Source organism: Leptonotus elevatus, chromosome 20 (genome assembly GCF_054856555.1).
Source record: "Leptonotus elevatus isolate MCC_2025b chromosome 20, RoL_Lele_1.0, whole genome shotgun sequence".
Lineage (NCBI taxonomy): Eukaryota > Metazoa > Chordata > Actinopteri > Syngnathiformes > Syngnathidae > Leptonotus > Leptonotus elevatus.
This window is the reverse complement of record NC_141258.1, coordinates 5197733-5216807: the sequence shown is the minus strand read 5'-3', so window position 1 is coordinate 5216807 and position 19075 is coordinate 5197733. Positions and strand designations below refer to the sequence as shown.

The 19075-nt window shown below is 42.8% G+C and overlaps 2 protein-coding genes across 2 annotated transcripts in view; one reads left to right on the top strand and one right to left on the bottom strand.

The window, feature by feature from the left end:
* Window positions 1-18995, bottom strand: part of lrit1b (leucine-rich repeat, immunoglobulin-like and transmembrane domains 1b) — a 33974-nt gene extending 14979 nt beyond the window's left edge. Inside the window, exons 1-4 of the mRNA XM_086063645.1 lie at window positions 18704-18995; window positions 3204-3286; window positions 2894-2975; window positions 2241-2351 (exon numbers count right to left, since the gene is read on the bottom strand). The gene's annotated coding sequence lies outside the window, so the exon portion shown is untranslated. The remainder of the gene's footprint in view (window positions 1-2240; window positions 2352-2893; window positions 2976-3203; window positions 3287-18703) is intronic.
* On the top strand, window positions 316-10009 carry chatb (choline O-acetyltransferase b). The gene is made up of 15 exons (XM_086063646.1): window positions 316-520; window positions 878-962; window positions 2190-2381; window positions 3820-3938; window positions 5419-5472; window positions 5563-5743; window positions 6450-6627; window positions 6700-6869; window positions 6941-7041; window positions 7110-7238; window positions 7311-7433; window positions 7509-7650; window positions 7804-7866; window positions 8063-8200; window positions 8302-10009. The coding sequence occupies exons 2-15, from the start codon at window positions 921-923 to the stop codon at window positions 8569-8571; spliced, it is 1902 nt and encodes a 633-aa protein (XP_085919772.1). The 5' UTR covers window positions 316-520; window positions 878-920; the 3' UTR covers window positions 8572-10009.
* Window positions 18996-19075: the final 80 nt, after the last annotated feature.

The following is a 19075-nucleotide window of genomic DNA, read 5'->3' as shown; positions in this document are numbered from 1 at the left end:
TGATGCCAATGCGTTCCTTTTTCATGGCGGCCAAGCCCTTTTAAATGAGAGGCAGGCGTGCACAAGAAATCATTAAAAAAAACTTTTCCGTGTAGTTTTGCTTGCTTTTTATGCACAGGCAAAAGTGTGCAGCTGTCTCTGATTTATATAATAATTTAACCGTGATTGTTGGGGAGGGGGACGAGTTGGGATGGTGGGGGTTAGTTAGATAATCTCCCTCACGAATAGATTTTGATGGGAGGAGTTTGATGCCTCCGGGTTGGAGGGTGGCGGGTGGAGGGAGGGTATAGGTACAGTCCTTCTCAACACCTTCCTTTGGCATCTTTTTGCACGGCCGCCTTTCCACGTGGACTGTCACACGGCTAGTGTGCATGAGGACGAGTATAGAGGAGCAGCCCGGGTCCACCAACCCCCCCTCCGCCCCCCTCCTTGTCGTCCTCCTCTTCCAAGCAGGGGACTTGTCTTAATATGGGATACGGCGATGTGAACGCGGGGGTCTCGCTGAGCCTCCCTTGAACAGGTATGGTAACTTTTTTTATTATTAAAATAATGAATCATATGCAGCCTATCAGTTTTAGGAAGTGCCATTTTTAATGATGCATGTCTGGCTGGATCAAATGCTATTATAGGCCATTTATGACCCACGATCCATAGGTTTCCCACCGATGCTCGAAATGAATGCAAGTGGATGGTAATGCACATTTGTCGCAAGAAAATAAAAGCCGCACTTAAAAATGGATCAAAATGAAATCCCACTGTTCATAAAAATACAAGCAAAGTCAAATCAGATTGTTATTGTATGCAGAAAATTACATTATGAAATGTGTATGTATCATTCTTGACGTTACTTTCTTTTGCCTTTGCATGCTCCGTGCAGCCGCCCGTCCCCGCGTTTGCCCCGACTGCTCCTGACGGAAAAGATGTCTCGTTTGGAGAGAGACGTGGCCGCAGCATCTCCGGAGGTATACTTCTTTTTGACACTATATATTTTATTTTTAATACATGTGTAAGTTTTACATGTAGCATGCTGCTGCAACTTCAGCACCCGGAACAGCTCCTGCAGTCTATCTTACAAATATTAAGTGTACAGTACTTGGACTGTCTAATGCAGTGATTACGAACAACTAATAATGTATAGGGACAGGGCAGGATAATTAAAATGTTCTTTCATTAGACAGAAGAAAGTACATAATTAAACTATTAATTCACTTTTTGTGACATTTGAGATTTTTCCCATGTGTGCTGCGGCTCAATAAAATCCAAATTAAAATATATTTTAAATTAATATATTTAATAGAATTAGATAGCTAAATAAGGTAATTAAAAAAATTACAACAACAAAAAAGTACACTAAAACCACATAACTACGCATTATTATCTTTAGAAAGGCAAAATTCTTGTATTGATCTTATTGGAGAATGCAAGTGTAAAAATAACCAACAAGTTGTCCCCATCCAATTATTTGATCGGAAATGTGGGCCAATCACGTGATTTTTCAGCTAATTGAAAAATAAATGAGTTTTGAATTATTCCATTTTTAAAGTCAAGAAAAAAATATTTGATTTACTTAATTGGAACCTTTTGAAGTTATGTTGGGCTAACATTGTTCAGAATAATAATTTTTAAAAAAAGACAAAGCTATTTAAAACAATTTGGATGTGCTCATTTTTTCTTCATAATGCATTGCCGAGAGGTTGGATCGAGTCTCGATATCGTCAGATTAATAAAAAAAAAAAAGCAAAAAATAAATGTGATCGGGACATCTCTAGTTGGTTGTGTTGTTAAAAAGCAGAAAAAGAAGAAGACCAATTTATGACAATACCTTGAGCGTTAGATCCAATGCATGGGTCAGCCCTAACAGCTGGTCGCCCACGGCAACCGCATGCAAATGATCAAACATCAGACAGAAAAGATCATTCATTTGCATATAACCGTTTTTTTTCAAAGAAGACTATATTCGTATATACAGTATTCCCCAAAGGGTGTTGGGAGTTTATCGCCTAATCGGCCTTGAAGCATTAACAATCAATTATTAACTGTCTAATAATTAACGCGTAAAACGCACCTCTCTTTCATCCATCTCACTAATGAACAATCACTGGAAGGAGGCAATGAGGGGGTGATGACATTTCACAGCTGTTCTGCTGTAATCGAACTGGTGGCTCTTTTTCCCCGTATGATTATGTCAGGGATTGCCCAAGGTTCCCGTGCCCCCGCTGAAGCAAACCCTGGACACCTACCTGAAGTGCGTACGGCATCTGGTGAAGGACGAGCAGTTCCGCAAAACCCAGGCCATCGTGGAGAAGTTCGGAGCGCCCGGCGGCGGCGGCGAGGTTCTGCAGAAGAAGCTTCTGGAGAGGAGAGACAAGATGGAAAACTGGGTATAAATGAGGGGTGGGACAAAATGTGGATATCACAATGTAAAGAATCATCTTTTTTTTTTAATGATGCCGTATCAAAATGTCCATATTACAGCTGCTGGATGTTCACTTATTAGGGGTGAATAGTATGCTTTAAAAAAGGTGACATTTTAGGAGACAACAGTGGGCGGCTCTTTAGCCAATTCCTGTCGACTCCAAATGACATCATAGTTGGTCAAAGCTTAGGTAACGAGCAATCAGGGCTCACCTGTTCTGAGTTTGCTCATGTGATTTTCACAAGCCGAGCCGTGATTGGTCATGACCTGAGTCTTGAGCAACTGTGATGTCATTTGGAGTCGACAGCAAAGTGGCAAAATGGCCGTCCCTGAGATGGATAAAAACAGGTGGATTTTTTTCCGTTTATCTCATATTCCACTAATGTAATATTAATTAATATTTAGATAGAGGGGCACATACAACATATTATCATCACAGTTTTTTTTTGGGGGGGGGGGCTGACTTCCATTTTTTACCTAACAGATTTCAAATTTGTCTTCCCAAGATGGTCCTCAATGACATCATTTTTCCGTCCTCAGGTTGGTGAGAAGCAAGCATCTGTAGCATGAGAATGATGTGTATTCATTTTTTGGGGTCAAGCTATCATATAGTGTAAATATTAATGGTGAACTGCTCCACAAGAAGTACATGTCATATTTCGTTTTTTATATTTTATTAATGGTTTCTATAATGGCGACAGGATAGTGGTGACATTAAGAGGAGGATTAAGATGAATAACAGTGACAGTAAAATGGACACGCTTGGGGAAAAAAATGAACATTAGACCTTTAGGGGTACAATGACTTGTCAGTGGCGCGTTATCCTTAAATGAGCTGCTGTTGAACCCTTGGATGCTTGACTTTTCGGTCCTGAAAAAGACACGAAACAGTTAACAATTCATCTGAAAAATGAGTCAAAGACACAGATTGACTCAAATCGCACCGCTAGTATTTAAGCATCTCCTAAAGCGTTGCGTTCAACTTTGCTTTAGTCCTTAGCGGCAGCCATCTGTATTGAATCTATCGATTTAGCGAATTAGCCAGGGGCCATTTTGCATCAATTAGCCGAACATGTTCCCTATTTATTACCTAAAATGATAGATTCATGTAATGAGCCTGAAAAAGGACAAGTAAATAAGATTTATTCGAGGCTCTATTTGTTGTTGCTGCCTCGATATCTCTTAAGAGACTCTGGGTGACAGGTTGCAACTCGGTCAGCTCGGTGAGATCCATCACAGCGCCCACTCCGGCTGGGCCGCACCCACGCTCCTTTCACATCCAGCAGAAATGCACTAAATGGGGTTTTTACTCGACTGCACTCATACTTCCACTCTGAACATAATCCCTCGAGTCAAAAATCACTTTTTTTCACATTTTTTTTTTTTTTTACACAAATCATCCAGGTGTACGACTACTGGCTAGAGGACATGTATCTGTGCAACAAGTTGGCCCTACCGGTCAACTCCAGTCCCGCCATGGTGTTTCCAAAGCAGACGTTTAAAGATCACAAGGATGCACTCAGGTGGGCGGTGCAGTTTTGTTTCCACTTTTTGTTAACATAAAACGACTTTGAAAACATCCACACAGAATGTTTATGACCTGCAGTTATAGTCGGGGTTACTATAGGGCAGTGTCGTTTAAATCTCAAGGTATTGTTTCAATAGGGCGACCGTATTTTGATTTTTTTGATGAAAAAATGAGGACACTCGGCCCGGCCTTGAAATATGTAAATAATACTCAAGGTTTACTATTTTACCGTATGCCTCTTAAATTTTACTTGACAAATGAATAGGTAATGACATAACGTTCTAAGGCCAACCTTTTTTTACTCCCGCAATCGTCTTTATTTTTTATTTAGTTTTTAACGGTGTGGAGGAGTGGGGACCGAACCAGAGCGCTACCCGTGAGCAAAAAATTCTGGGCTACTGGCGCAGATTATGGCCACATTTGAATACTCAAGAAGTGAGTTACGAAGGAAAGCTGACCTGCCTTTCCATCTTAAAAAAAAATCAAATATATCAGGGACACTTGGATGGAGAACATAACTCGCATTTTCCCTTGATGTTCTTACAAAGTCTTTAGTTTAGTACACGAGACTTGCTTCTTTTCTTAGACCAGAGGAAGGATCAAAGGAAAGAAAGATGAAACAAAGTGAAATCCACCACCTACCACCCACAGAGTTACAAAACCAGAATATTTCACCAACTCCAGAAACATCTAAAATCCAACAGATTAGGGAGACCTCAAGCGACCAGAGGAAAGACTAAAGTGGGAGAAGCAAATTGTGTTTGAATTTCAGTAGATGCTGGTGTGGTGGATCTAGCATGCATGAGAACCTCCACCAAAGAGGGGAGTCATCGACCTCGGCCCGACTAGGCAAGCACAGCCACCCAGGGCCCCCTCGGGGCCTCCCGGGCTGCGGCAGCACCACGGCAGACATGCTTCTTTAATCAACTCGGTCTATTTGACACTTAAGTTCCAAAATGACATCGGCGTAAGTGTGGATTCAAACCACAGGAAATGGAAAACATCATTGCCAAATCGCCATTAGCTTTTGACAGCTTTGATGCACTAACTGAATATTTCCAGAGCACCACAAGCAGCTGCTATGATCCACTACCACAGATACTTATTTAATTGGGAGTGACAAGGCTAAGCTCCCCGTCGAGACCGCTAGTCAGGCCTCATTTAGGGGTGTGGTGCTCAGCGGACGCCCCCTTTGCATTGATCTGCTTTCAGAACGTAATAACGCACAAGACGAATGACTCGCAGGATAACGGCTGACAGGCCTCAGTGTTTCCCCTCGTTGCCTACGTCGCCCACTCGCATAAACACAGATGCGCACATTGCGAGCTTTCCCCTCTCCAGCCCGGTAATGTCCACTAATGTGATTACCACCGGTCCTTAAAGAGGCGGGAGTGCACCCCCATCATGATTGCTGGTCAGAAGACGTTCTGTGCCTTCAGCAAAAGCCTTAACTTTCTAATTGGGACTCGTTTCAGATACGCTGCCCGTCTTATTAGAGGTGTGTTGGAGTACAAGGCCCTCATTGACGCGTAAGTCCCCCAAAACCTCATCAACGCAAGCCATGATGAAATTATGAAGCAAGCATCAACACGTGTGCTCGCCTGCTCCATGTCTCGCAGGCGAGCGCTCCCAGTGGAGTTCGCCCGAGGCCAGCTGGCCGGGACCCCTCTGTGCATGGAGCAGTACTCCCGCCTGTTTACCTCATACCGCTACCCGGGCCTGAAGACAGACACGCTCAAGGTCCGCGTGAACGCAGCCTCCGCGGCATCGGAGCACATCATCGTGGCGTGCAAGAACCAGGTCAGGTCGCTAACATTCGCGGCGCCAGTATGAGTGAGACAAACTGTGTGACCGTTGAATTGCAATCGATGCGCATGCACAGGAACACGGGCGAGACAACAGACCAACGGATCCCCTGCATGGGAGTTCGAATGATTGAGAATGATCTTTCAAAACTAACAGCACAATGATTGGCTAAAGAGCTAATTAATGAATTACACCCTCAACGTTGCTCCTCGTGTTAAATGTGAGCTATTAAGAAAGTTTCGATCCCCACTTGGGGGTAGGCAGGTGATTTAAGAGTGCAATTCCTTGCTTCATTCTCAAAAAAAATTGTACCAAGTCAGCCAGTTTTCCACCCAAATTAAAGTCGCTTGTACTGCTGGAGTGCTTTGACAGTTTGGGTTAAGCCCAAATGTCTCTTCAGAATAAAGTGTTGGGATCTTAAATCAGGTAGAGCAGAGTCAGGCATTTTATCTGGCTATGTTTCTGACAAGCATCAATCTGCAGCACACGAGGGCCCATCCCCTCGGAGATATCGTCAGTTAACTGAATTACAACTGATTAAATCTGCCACTTTGTCTGAGAGCTTCCTTGAGTCGCATCATTACCTAAATATAGCGCAGGAGACAGATTTGCGGTACGTTGCACCTTCAGCAAACACGGAACAACAAACTGGGTTCGTTAAGAAATGCTTAATTTCTGGTGTCTACTTTTCTCGTTACAGCTTTTCGCATTGGACGTAGTCACCAACAGCAAGTCACTCAATGAGACCGAGATCTTATCCCAATTGGAGAAAATCATGTCGATGGCAGGAAACGCTGAAGAGAAATGTCCTCCTTTCGGCATCCTGACATCCGATGGCCGAACAGAATGGGCGCGAGCCCGAGATATTCTCGCAAAAGGTGCAAATATCAAACGTTTTTAAAGAAAATTCAAGCACGTGCTAAGTGCTAACAACTATGTCTCTCTTCTAGATCAAACCAACAAGGACTCTCTGGCCCTGATCGAGACCTGCCTGTGTGTGCTATGCCTGGATGAGGCCAGTGGGACGAAGCCCACAGATACCAACCGCGCCCTGCTGATGCTCCACGGTGGTGGGTGGGAAAAGAACGGCGCAAATCGCTGGTATGACAAATCAATGCAGGTAAGGCCAATGACACATTCGCTGTCTGTAAATATAGTTTGGATGATAAGCTAAATTGCTCTCAATCTTAGTTTGTTGTAGGACTGGACGGAATATGCGGAGTGGTGTGCGAGCATTCCGCGTTTGAGGGTGTTGTTCTGGTGCAATGTTCGGAGTATTTGACAAAGCACATGTAAGTTGGTGCAGAGAAAGACCACATCGAATCTTGAATATAAATAAAGGTTTTGTTCTTCTGAACAGAGCGAGGACCACATTAGAGGCTGTGAAACCGGCAAGTAGTCGAAAGCTTGCGGCCCCAAGAAGACTCTTATGGAAATGTAACGCTCAAATCCAGGGATTCATTGTAGACTCCAGAGAGCGACTTCAGAGGTGAACCATCAAGGATGCTTTTTTTCCAGTGGGGCAGGTATTATACCGTTGCGTCTTGTGGTTTCCCTCCAGGCTAGTGAATAATCTGGACATGGACGTTTTCACATTCAAATGTTATGGAAAAGAATTGATCAAGAAGCAAAAAATGAGCCCGGACGCATTTGTACAAGTGGCCCTACAGCTTGCCTTTTTCAAGTAAAGAATTCAACTTCAGAATTAATGACCACTGTGACGACGATGTTGTGTTGACGCCACTCATCTTGTGCACAGGTGCAACGGGAAGCTGGTTTCCACGTACGAGAGTGCCTCCATCAGGCGTTTCCGTGACGGCCGGGTGGATAACATTCGCTCCGCCACTGTTGAAGCTTTGGCTTTTGTCAAGTCCATGACGGATGAGAGGTCCACTTACACAGTGAGCCATTTTTTTCTCGCAGTTTACCTCCAGATGTTCCTTCATCCGGCACTCTCGTAACAGTTGCAACACAGCCAACGCACGGGAACAGATGATCCCTGCAGATTTCCATTACAACAATGACATGATAACCTACCTGTGATTTTGTTACAGGAAACTGAAAAAATGAAACGACTGAGGGACGCAATAAATGCCCAGACAAATTATACAATTGCAGTAAGTGAAACAATGCATCAGCTAACGATTACTAGTTGCCAAATGAATCACAGGCTGTGTTTGGAATTCAGGGGGGAGGCATTGAGTGGCTGATTCCGAACAATCCCTCATTGATTGACGCCACAAAAAATAAATATTGTTTTCCAGATTGATACTAAAGACTACCCCTTGATTTAAAACGTCAAAATGTGTTAAGGCTATTACAGGAATGGCAATAGACAATCACCTCCTGGGACTACTGAAGAGCGCCAAGGAACTCAATATGGAGCGTCCAGAGATCTTTTGTGATGAAACCTATCTGGCTAGTAACCAATTCATCCTGTCTACGAGTCAGGTATGGTTATCGCTTCAGATCCAAGAAATTTGATTATTGAAAATCCAGTATTCATGATAGGAAGTGCTTCAGTTGTCCATCTCGTCTCCTGTGGTCTTCAGGTCCCGACCACGGTAGAAATGTTCTGTTGTTACGGTCCAGTGGTGCCCAACGGCTATGGTGCCTGCTACAACCCACAACCGGACCACATTGTCTTCTGCGTGTCCAGTTTCTGGGAGAGCACACAAACCAGTTCGGCTGTTTTTGTCAAAGCGCTGAACGAGGGCCTGCTGGAAATCAGGGACCTTTGCGACGCTTGCCGCACCGGTGCTGCGACCAAGATGGCGGACGGCCGCCAGGGTGGTAGCAAACCCCACAGATCGGGGACATAGCTCTCGTCCCACTCAACCAATGTTAAAAAAACAAAAAAAAAACATGAGATGGGTCTTGGTTGTCTGTGCAATGTAGTTTATTTCCCCTCAAAATGCAAGGCTTGAACATCATCATGTGACGTTATGTGATTACTTTAACTGCTTGACTGGGCAGAGAAACCAGTTGGCAGCATTTAGGAAACCAAAGCCATGTTCTCCTGTCAGAATGAGTGACTTGAGTTATACCGATGAATTGTACAGATACAGTATTAGCATAAGTCATGGTTTATATGCAGCAGCGGCGGCCATCTCTGCCTTTTAAAGGCATCAAATGCACAGCCCGTCATTGATATATTGATATATTATAGAGCGTATAGCAGGAAACATGCTACATTTACATTTAAATTTAGCGTGTTCCGTTCTGTCGAAAGCTCTTTCGTGCTCTATTAAATATGACGGAGTTCAGTTCTGCGTAAGATGTGATGCTGCTGATACTAAAGTTGCCAAAGATGCTGCGTGCAGATGTGCTTTCCTGTCAAATTTAGCTGACAGGATATAAACGACTGTCAGTGTGGAGTCTTAAATTGTGTATGTTGGTGTGTTCTTGATTATAGCAATAATAATACTTTGACGCAAGACATACGGTACTGTGTGTGGTGAATGAGGCAAACCACTGTGTTCATGTGTACAGAAAATAAGTTATTTTTCTAGAGCTAGTTGTTGTAAAGTTGGGTCAATGTGCAATAATATAACCGTGCCGTGAGGGTATATGTGCAATTTATCACATTGTAATATTTATTCAGCAAGAGATCACATGCAATTTTTTGATAGTTGTAATTATCAGAGTAATATTTTCAATTGTTATAGATAGTTCTGATTGGAGTTTAATGTAATGTGATTTAATTGTTAAATTGTTTAACTGTCACGACACATGTAGCAGTGTTGTCATCCTGTCTACGTCATACACTTGTACACATTTAATTTGCATTGTTTCTGTGCATACAATGTAGATTTATTACACCAATCGAGAAAAACAAAGGCATGATTGTTTATTCCTATAGAGGACCTGTAGTTTTATATGTCCAAAGCTCATAATGTGTGACAAAATATATTATTGTAAGAGTATGCAGGAAAAAAAAAATGCCTTAAGAGATGCAGAATCTATTTAATACTATATTTCAGCTGTACTAAGTAAACATATGTCTATTGGAGTGTTACATGTGTTGTTGATGAGTGATGATTGAAAACTAAAGAATGTACGGTTTTGCATTGCTGTAATAATGGCTTGCGTATAGACGGAGTAATAAAATATACATATTATATTGTAACATACGTCAGTGATGAATGTGCAGTGATAGGTGAGGAGTTAGAGTATTTTCTTGAATATTATGTAATTAAAATGAGAAATATCATATACGAATATTTTAGTCATAGAAGAAAAATAAAATGATTAAATGTTTTTTTTTTTGTCATGAATTTTTGTGTGCTTGTCTGCCGTGCGCACTCTTGGTTAAGACTCTCAAAATATTTAATGCCTTGCCCAGCTTCTACGGAGAGGTCCAACTGACTTTGGAGTCGTACACATCATTCATTTCCATAATCACATCCTATTAATTAAACAACTCAGCGTGTTAATTGTTATTATCATAGCTCATGCTGTGTTTTATCACTGCATCAGTGCTCAACCAATAAAACAAACACAAAATAACAAGCTGGTTGAAAGTGGATTTGCATAAAAGTACACAATTATTCACCGCACTGCCACCATCCAGCAAACTGATTTGCATGCTCATATGAGAGACTTCACACAACGTACAGTCCAATGCTTAGAAGATGGATTTGGACGGCAATCCATTTCGCAGAGGACAAATGACTCGATCTTACACTTAATAAGCATTCATCCGTCTATTTCCCAGTGCCTTTCGAAAAGGCAATAACGTGTCCTTCTTTGAGGGTGCAAAATAAAGTCGTCTGTGGGGGGGCAAGTCTTCTTGTCTGTTCTTGCCAGAAAATCTCCAAAAGAAGGCATCAAGAAGGGTACTTGAATGATTTCTGCAGTCGATATTCGGTTTGGGTCTACTTCCACTTTTAGTCATGGACAAATCACGCATTGAACGTCGTGACCTGAGGGATAAACATACTGTTCCTATCACCTCGCCGCTCAAACGCCGGCTGTGCACCTTCGAGTTTATCGACAGAGCATCAACCCAAGTCATCTGCAGCCAACGCTAACGGCGACAACAGGGGAGTGGCAAGTTGACATCTGGATCAATGGCGGATGCCCACCTGGAGACCCTCAACGCCAATAAGCGCAGGCGAGTCTTACATGCCGCTATTGACTCAAAAGGCACCTTGCAGACTTGTTTGCATCCAGCAAAAGGGCTGCACTTCAACCCCATAAAGAGGTTGTACAAAATAAAGACAACATTGGTGAATAAAATATCTTGAAATTCACAAGACTTTGAAAAAAATGCATAATACCATTTGGGAATAATATTAAAAATATCCAGAACCATCCAATTCAGAGGGTTCAACAACAATGATATGGCTCCTGACATTTTGCCTCCCAAAATGTCCTTTTTGTCTTTTTTCTCCAATATTGACATTTAGGAGAAAATTCAAAGAAAGTGCCGCCGCCATTGTCACAATCATTCAATTAGAGCCGAGCCTATATTATTAGAATGTCTGTTTTCACTCACAAAGGAATTCTGATAATAGCCGCCCTGGCATTTATGGGGCGGGGGGGCGGGGGGGGGGGGGGGAGCACTCCCAGCGCAGAAGCTGCATTTACAAACCATCTTCAAGTCTAATTGGGCAAGAAGTGAAGCCCCATTAAATGATATGCGACCATGAAAAAAATAGCACTTCATGAGGAAAAACGCAGATTTTACTGACAGGCTCTCTTTGCAGTGTAATGAAAAACATACAATTCAGCATCATAGTCATTGAAATAACAGCTTTTCCATGTCTGCGAATAAAACGATCAAAACGACTCAATCACAATATGTTGAGAACACCTGCAATGTTCGACAACTTCAAACTCTTCAGTTGGCTGTCAGCATTTGCAGCTGTTTGGGATTTGTTCTAATGAGCCTCCGGATGACAATATGACATCCATTCATCTCAAAGCAGACTTTTTCCATGACTCACTCCCTGAAAGTGCAGTATTTTTTTGCCCCTAAACAACAATCCATCGCTGACGTAAGACGAGCCGTGCTACTGTAAATGTAGCAACTAGTTGGCACCCCAATGATTCATTCTGTGATTGGTGGATCAATAACCAATTTTAAGATAACCCGGTGGAAGAGGATCCAGATTGCGGCGGCCATATTTTGCTGCGCGGTGTAAATCTCGGCCGGTGGATGCGACGTTCCGGCCTGCCACGGCCGCCGCTCTTGGGAATGATTTATGCCCCCCTCGGTCCTGCGACACGTTATGCCTTGCCCCGGCTCTCATCAAACAGACCTGAGCTAATATAAGTGGCTCCGGAGAGAGAGGTTACTGACTGAAAAGTGTGGACGAGAAAGCGAGCGGGCCAAGGTGTCGAGTCAACAAGTACAAAAAAAAACAACTATCGTCATAATCACTTTTATTGACGGACTGAGCATCACTTCAATCAGTTACGAGAGGTCCGACGAAAGTAAAGATTAGTTGCAAGAGGTCAGACACAAGTGTCGTTCTGACAAGGTAAACGGTTACGCCGGGCACTCATCCCTGACAGAGTCAATCATCCACAAAAGCACCACGAAGAGGCAGTCGCATAAATGCTCTCTTTGCATCAGAGTAACAAGCGTTAACCCGACCGCCGGCCCCCGTGAGCGGATGCGAGGCGACAGTGCGTAGAAAAAAAGTTCGATGGAATGAATTCATTAGGAGTGCCGCGCTCCTCGCAGAACCCGTCTCGGGTAACAGCGAGAAATTCATGCGCTGGCCATGGCTTGCGAAGGGACGTCTTATCAGGGTTGACAAGTGAAAAGCGCCACCAGGCAGCTAATAGCGGCGCTTGTCACGGGGTAAATAAAAAGGCATGAGTTTGCATGCATGCATACGAGTTGGTCCGAGCCGCTTTTCCAGATGCGAGATGGCGTGAGTGTTGGCGTTTCCGAATGGGGGGTTGACTGAGGAGAGTCAAAGAGGTGCGCTTCAGCAAATACTCGATCCCGAGAGGCCATTTGTCCTCATATCGTCGCCCCTGAGGAGCTAGAGGAGGTAGACGTGACAAAAAAAAAAGAGGGCCCCCTTGAGTCCGCAGCTGCCAGTTACTACTCTCCGAGGTCTGGAAATTCAGGCGGATACCGCACCAAATGCTCGACATTTTGGATCGGCTGTTATATCTGCAACAGTTGCTCGCTGAAAACCATTTGCTGACTGTCTGCATTTCATTAAACCTAGTTGACGAATGCCTCAACTGAACGACAGTTCAGTCGGGTTCACTCTAAAAACAGTTGGGTCAGATATAAACGCAACTATGGGTCAAAAATGGACCGATTTCCTACTTGGGTCGATTTGACCCAATTTTTTGGGTTATTTTGCACCAAAAAAGAAAAACAAAAAAAAGTTGTTTTTTTTGCATAAAACAATCAATTAAGTTGGGCCAGATCCTCTACTTGGGTTAATTTGACCGAACTTTCTTGGTTGTTTTGCCCCCCCCCCCCCCAAAAAAAAGTAATTTTGTATAAAACAACATAGAAAGTTGACCCAAATCTGTGTAAAAAAATGGGCCATTTTGTATAAAACAACCAAGAAAATTGGGTCAAATTGGATCAGTCCATTTTTTTTTATCCATTATTGGGCTACTTTTGACAACTATTTTTAGAGTGTTCAGTCAAGTCATTGTACCCCGATGATTTCAATCAACTCTGAAACCTAATCCAAGAAAATGTGAAGATCATTTAAGGATTTCAGCTAATAGCCCTCCTGATGGGGTAGAAGAAGGGAAAATGGTCCCAGTTCATCATGTGGACTTCAATAAATTGAACCCAACCACTTAGCAGTCTAACTCGAGATATGATGAAACAGATTAAGAAAGTAATGAACCACACAGCCAAAGTAAAATCCTTCACAGGTTTGGCCCAGGTGCCGTCTGCCCGTTCTTGAGCTCATTTATGTTTATTTACTTCCAGGGGGCTGTGAAGGTAGATGAAGCGGCAGCGGTGAGAAGCGAGCCGTGCCCAAACTAATGGTTCCCATCTTTAATGAGCGGCTGGGGAGCGCAATATCTGGTGACGGAGAGGATCTCTCAGCTGAGACTCTTGTCACAGAGGAGCGGCGGATCCTAAATCTTACCATTATGGCTACACAGCCGGCGTGACAATATCTCACTCGGGAGACGCAACTTCAGCTTTTTTTACGAGCGCTTGGGTAATTGAACAGCTGGAGTGTCTAATCCACTTATCCGTAAAGAAAGCGTATCCTAATAAAATGATGGGTGAATCCTCTTTAACCCCCCCTCCCGCTTGGCTTTCTCTCTTAGTTTGTCACAAAGATCTGTGTGCGGACCAGCGGCACTTGGCTCGGGAAAGATGGCGTTTTCAAGGAAACATGTGTCCCGGCGTAAATAAGCCTGTCTGATTAGACTCGGGTTCATATATAACCGCAGACAGGTTTTATGGCCCCTCAACGTCCACTTTTCAGAAAAACTGCCTTGCCCGACAGCTCGAGTACCCGCGCAGAGAAAGACAAAACAACATATCGCAAAGTGACAAATATCCTTCTCGGCCACAGAAGAGGCTGGACATTGTTTTGTTGAGGGGACCGATCCTTCAGTGAGTTTTCTCTATAAAGCCTTGAACTTTAGTTAAACTTTTCATGAATCCATGGGACCGTCGATTGTATATTTGGATTCAAAATGTTAACTTTTAAAGTACCTGTGTTTGGCTATCTTTTGTTAACTCTTTTGTTCGGTGTGTATTTTTAAAAAATAAATCTGTGACGAAGCTGTTCTGAATTTTGATGGATTGTGACATCACAATTAGTCCAGTTCACATTACACTGCCCGTGCACTCTTCTTTACCAATGACTTGCCAGCTACGCTAGGCGAAGTTACGTCATTTTGAGCAGTGGCTTGGAAGCACAATCTCGCAAATTACAAATTACAAAGCAAGTAAAGTGACAGAACACCATCATGAGCTTCTAATAACGGGCAGTTATTAGTTATTTACATATTTCCTCGCATCTTCACTTCTTATCTTTGATCTCTGGGCACTTTTTAGCAAGTAGCTACTCTATTAGGTCATTGTTTTTCATGTTTCTCGGACGGATTGAGCCTGTTCCTGTACTGCCCTATTCATTGTGGTAACAAAACTTCTATTGGCCCAAATGTGCAAGTCGGCGGGCTGAGCAATGGTTAATTTGCATAAGACAGCACCGTCCCCTCAAAACACGCACATTTTACCATGACTAAACAATTAGTGTTAAACGTGAGCTATAACATTTGCACTTTACAATATTTTGACCAAGACATGTCACCGATATGCTATTAAGACAGCTGGAATCTTTTTATTGTAATTTGCAAGAAAAAAAAAATCTCCAACTGACAATCCATAGAAGCCCCCGCCGGGGTCTTTTCCTACCCAGGATGTCCACCAACAGCAGCATCAGTGCCCATTTTAAAGCAAGTTTTCTCTGTGCAACAATCAAACAGTTCCTTTAGCTGTGAAACCTGTCAAAAAGCGCATGGCAAGGCCTGAGAACAACTCATTTACTTCTGCCCTTTTGCCTTTATGGTCTCCAAATACATCCCGTCTAACATGTTGGGAAGTGTGTGTGGGGGGGCAGGGGGTCTGTTACATTGTGTGCTGTCACCCTAACCGTGACAGCTCCATAACAACCCTGATGAAAGGTGGAGCCGGAAGGTCCACCCTGCCAGAGATTTTCTTAGCAAAAAAAAAAAAAAAGCACTCATGACACATTTAGACAGCTCTCCGCTATACGGAGACTCGCATATTGCCTAGCCTTTTCCTGGTCCTGTTTTTGGTATTCTTCTTGATTATACTACTAATCAAAATTTAAAATAAAAAAAAGTATTATGAAGACATTCTTATGTATGCCTGTGTACTAATCTTTGCACAAGTATTATAGTGCCTCAAATTCCAAAACAAAAGTAGTAGTACTGAATGGAAAAAATGTCTCAACTTTTGCACACAAAAAAACATGCAAGAGCATACTGTGTGAAACTTCCACAAAACTCACGACCTCACTATCTCAGTTCAGCCAGCAACAAAAATGTTTTTCTTTTTCTTATGTCTTTGTGGTGGAAGAGTCCAATGCTAACATTAATAGCCACTAGTCTAGTGGCTATCTAGTTAACTCGATTGCCAAGTTACCACCTGCTACTCAGCTCAGCTGCTACGCTTTCAGGATGTAAAGGTTTCAAGATAAAATTCAAGATGCGTAAAAAAAAAAATATAATAATAATAATAATAAAGAGAAGCAGGATCTTCCCAATCGACGCAGGAATTAAGATGAGATTTTTACCTTAGCTAACGACTGTTGCCATGTGTCGGCGCTAATCACGTCCTGATCAGCGCCAAAAGGCTGTAAAATGTGGCCTTTGAAATGAGCGGGAAACATCTGCCTCTTGGCTGCTCCCAGACATCTGCTTGAGCACGGCGTGTCAAACATTAACGCCACCGTCAATGTTTGCATTCGTCTCTACTATCACTACTACTCTTCAAATATTTAAAAGCTGCGTCCCTCTGACACACTGCTAGAAGAAAACTTTGAACTGATTGCCAAGGTGTGGCATATATTTTTCTCTTTAAAAAAAAAGTAAAAAATTGCGACGGGTCTTGTGCGGACGCCGAACAGATGGTGTTATCTGCAGCAACTCCGTGTGTGGAAGGAGCAACACGTGTGCAATTAGATGCCTTAGGAGATGCCTTCAGTTCAAAAACAGGAAGTGTAAAGCAATCCGCCGTGTGCGGCAAACATCAATAGTTAATTTCTGGTGAATTGGGAGACATTTGACATGCTGGATGCTAATATGGGGTATAAGGAAATAAGCATGAACGCTAATAATGTGGTCAGCAGTATGTGGTACAGTTTCGAAATTAAGTGGTAATACAATTAATTATATGTTGACGTTGACAAAAATACGAATAAAAAATAGAAAATGCTTGCAGTCATGTTAGTTACCCATAGGGATCGTGCTCCACCTTACTGTTGGCCTTGCTCCATCTTTCACTCAGGGCAAGTCAGTATCAATCACATGACGCTACAATGACAGATTGGCAATCAAGGAAAGCCGGGAACAAAAATAACTTCCCTCACTCATTCCTTGACCTTACAGAGACGGCAGTCAGTTTGGTTAAAAGCTACGGCTATCACATAAAAATGGATTTTCCCCTTCGGATCAATTGCCGTGGAAACACTGAACTAAAACGGCCAGAGCTGTCACCGATAAATAATGGCCAGGGTGGAGGATTTATGCCAAGTACCCCTTGCACTACAAGAAGCTGATACTGAACAGTGTTTGACTGCAGGGCATTCATGCCACACACACAAAAAACAATGCAAGCAAGTTTTTGTGGCTGGGAAAGGAAGCGCCTTTGGACGAGGAAGCATCTCAGCATGCATAAAGCCGCGGGAGGGGACGCAATTACCATCAAACGTTGGTGGCACTGCCTCCGCTGCGCCGCGCTCACAGGAAGTGGCCGAGCGGTTAGGGTTCAGACACGCTCGCAGCTACAAGCGGCGTGACTCGGGGTCGGGCGGGGGCAATCTATTTCTTAACAGCACCATGACACTGTAAAACATCCCGGAAGTTGAACACTCGTTTCCCCCCCCCAAATTATTTTGAAAGGTTATTTGGAGAGTGACAACCATTAAACTAATAAAGTGAATTTTGCTTCTCATGCAACAATGAAGCATTTTGGGAGTAATAAAAAATTGAAACATGGAATCATACTGAATCAGGTGGAAAGATAATTATGCCGAATGGTATTGAATGATGAGGAATAACCAAAAAAAAGTACAAGTGTTTAAATGTGCATGTGGGATGGGGTATTACAAAAAAAAGTCTTCTAAATTCTATATATGACAGATTTTAACACACATTAGCTGGACATCAACTAACAGATTCCTCTGAATAAATGCTCATTTGCACTAAATTTTTCATTCATGGTTTCCAAGAAAAGAATGCTGTCGAGGAGCCCGCTGAATAATTTGTTAATCTGTAGGATCATGACTGCAAATCCTATTTCCATCTTTAAGACCAAAACACATGTAAACCACAGCTCGCAGGGGTTCATCAAACATATCAATATTCATCTGATTACGCCTTTAATGTGCGGCCAGGAGGTTCTTGGATCGGGGGGAGTTTACGCTAATGATTAAAAAAAAAAAAAGGTGGGGGGGTAAATAAGCGTAATTCATTCAAAGTAGGCCTTCATATTCATAAAGCTGCATTATGAGAGGTGACCTTCTTGCAAAAAGCTTCAAAAAGAATGTATTGATGAATGCTTAATGCATTTTATTCTCGTCTGGGGTTCATTAATAAGCAATAAGACATACTGTACACTCAACTGAATAAAGATTGAAAGTAGTATTAAAACGCTAAGACTTATTGCAGCTGTTCTCTATTGGTTCAGATTTGGTCAAAATTGGATTAGAAATTGGCATACTTGATTACTGCAGGTGGCAATCAAAAGGTCAAAGACACACCAGACTCACGAGCTGCAGATCAATGGGGCAGGGATGCCACCAACTGCGAGTTTTGAACTCACCAGGCCACAAAGAGACAGACGCACCCCTTGGAACGCCCACGCCCCCACCTGGAGCTCATGCTAGCAAACAGCCCGTAGAGCTCATTTACTACCTTTGGGGGCCCCCCCCATGGCGTCCATTTGGCACACGCTGCCGACATTGTTGATAACCTTTGGCAAATATTATTCAACCAATGTTCCTTTGTAAGTTGACATAACTGCTAATTAGGCATTTAGCAAGATACATCGCATGAAGATACAAAGTTGAAACTGTAATAAACTGCAAAAAAAATGTGAGTTTATTTTTTTACATTCTATTATTATATATAGTGTTATATAGAGTGCTATTTTTTCCTCATTAATATACACATTACAAAAAAAAAATTTTTTGGGCAGCCTGGAACCGATTAATGGAATTTCCATTCATTTCAAAGTTCACCAAAACTAACCTGAATGGTTGACCGGTGCAAGGTGGATCCACAATTCTTGTGTTTGAGTCGTCTGAACCTGGTGATTGGAATGTTGCAGCCTTCACGTGGCCTTGGCTTCCTTTCAGGTCTTGAGAGCTGCTCCTCGGCTCACGAAAAGCATAACCGAGTCATCAGTGCCATCCTGTCAACTTGTAACGCTGGAAATCTGCACTGACCTCCGCGGGTGGTTTCTCTTCGTAAATCATCTGGTATCTGTCTCCATCCGCGCCACGACTTTCTTTCAACCTTTCACAAATCCTGCAAAATATCTAAGTGTCAAGTCTACTTACCTCAACGGAGCCACGTTACTTTCACTGACCGACGTTTACCTTTGACTGCTTCTTCCATGAT

Coding starts and splice junctions, on each gene's coding strand:
- chatb (XM_086063646.1), top strand. CDS start 921: ATGTCTCGTTTGGAGAGAGACGTGGCCGCAGCATCTCCGGAG. Junction 6,870..6,940: donor GGTATGACAAATCAATGCAG/GTAAGGCCAATG, acceptor TCTCAATCTTAG/TTTGTTGTAGGACTGGACGG. Junction 7,651..7,803: donor ATGAGAGGTCCACTTACACA/GTGAGCCATTTT, acceptor ATTTTGTTACAG/GAAACTGAAAAAATGAAACG.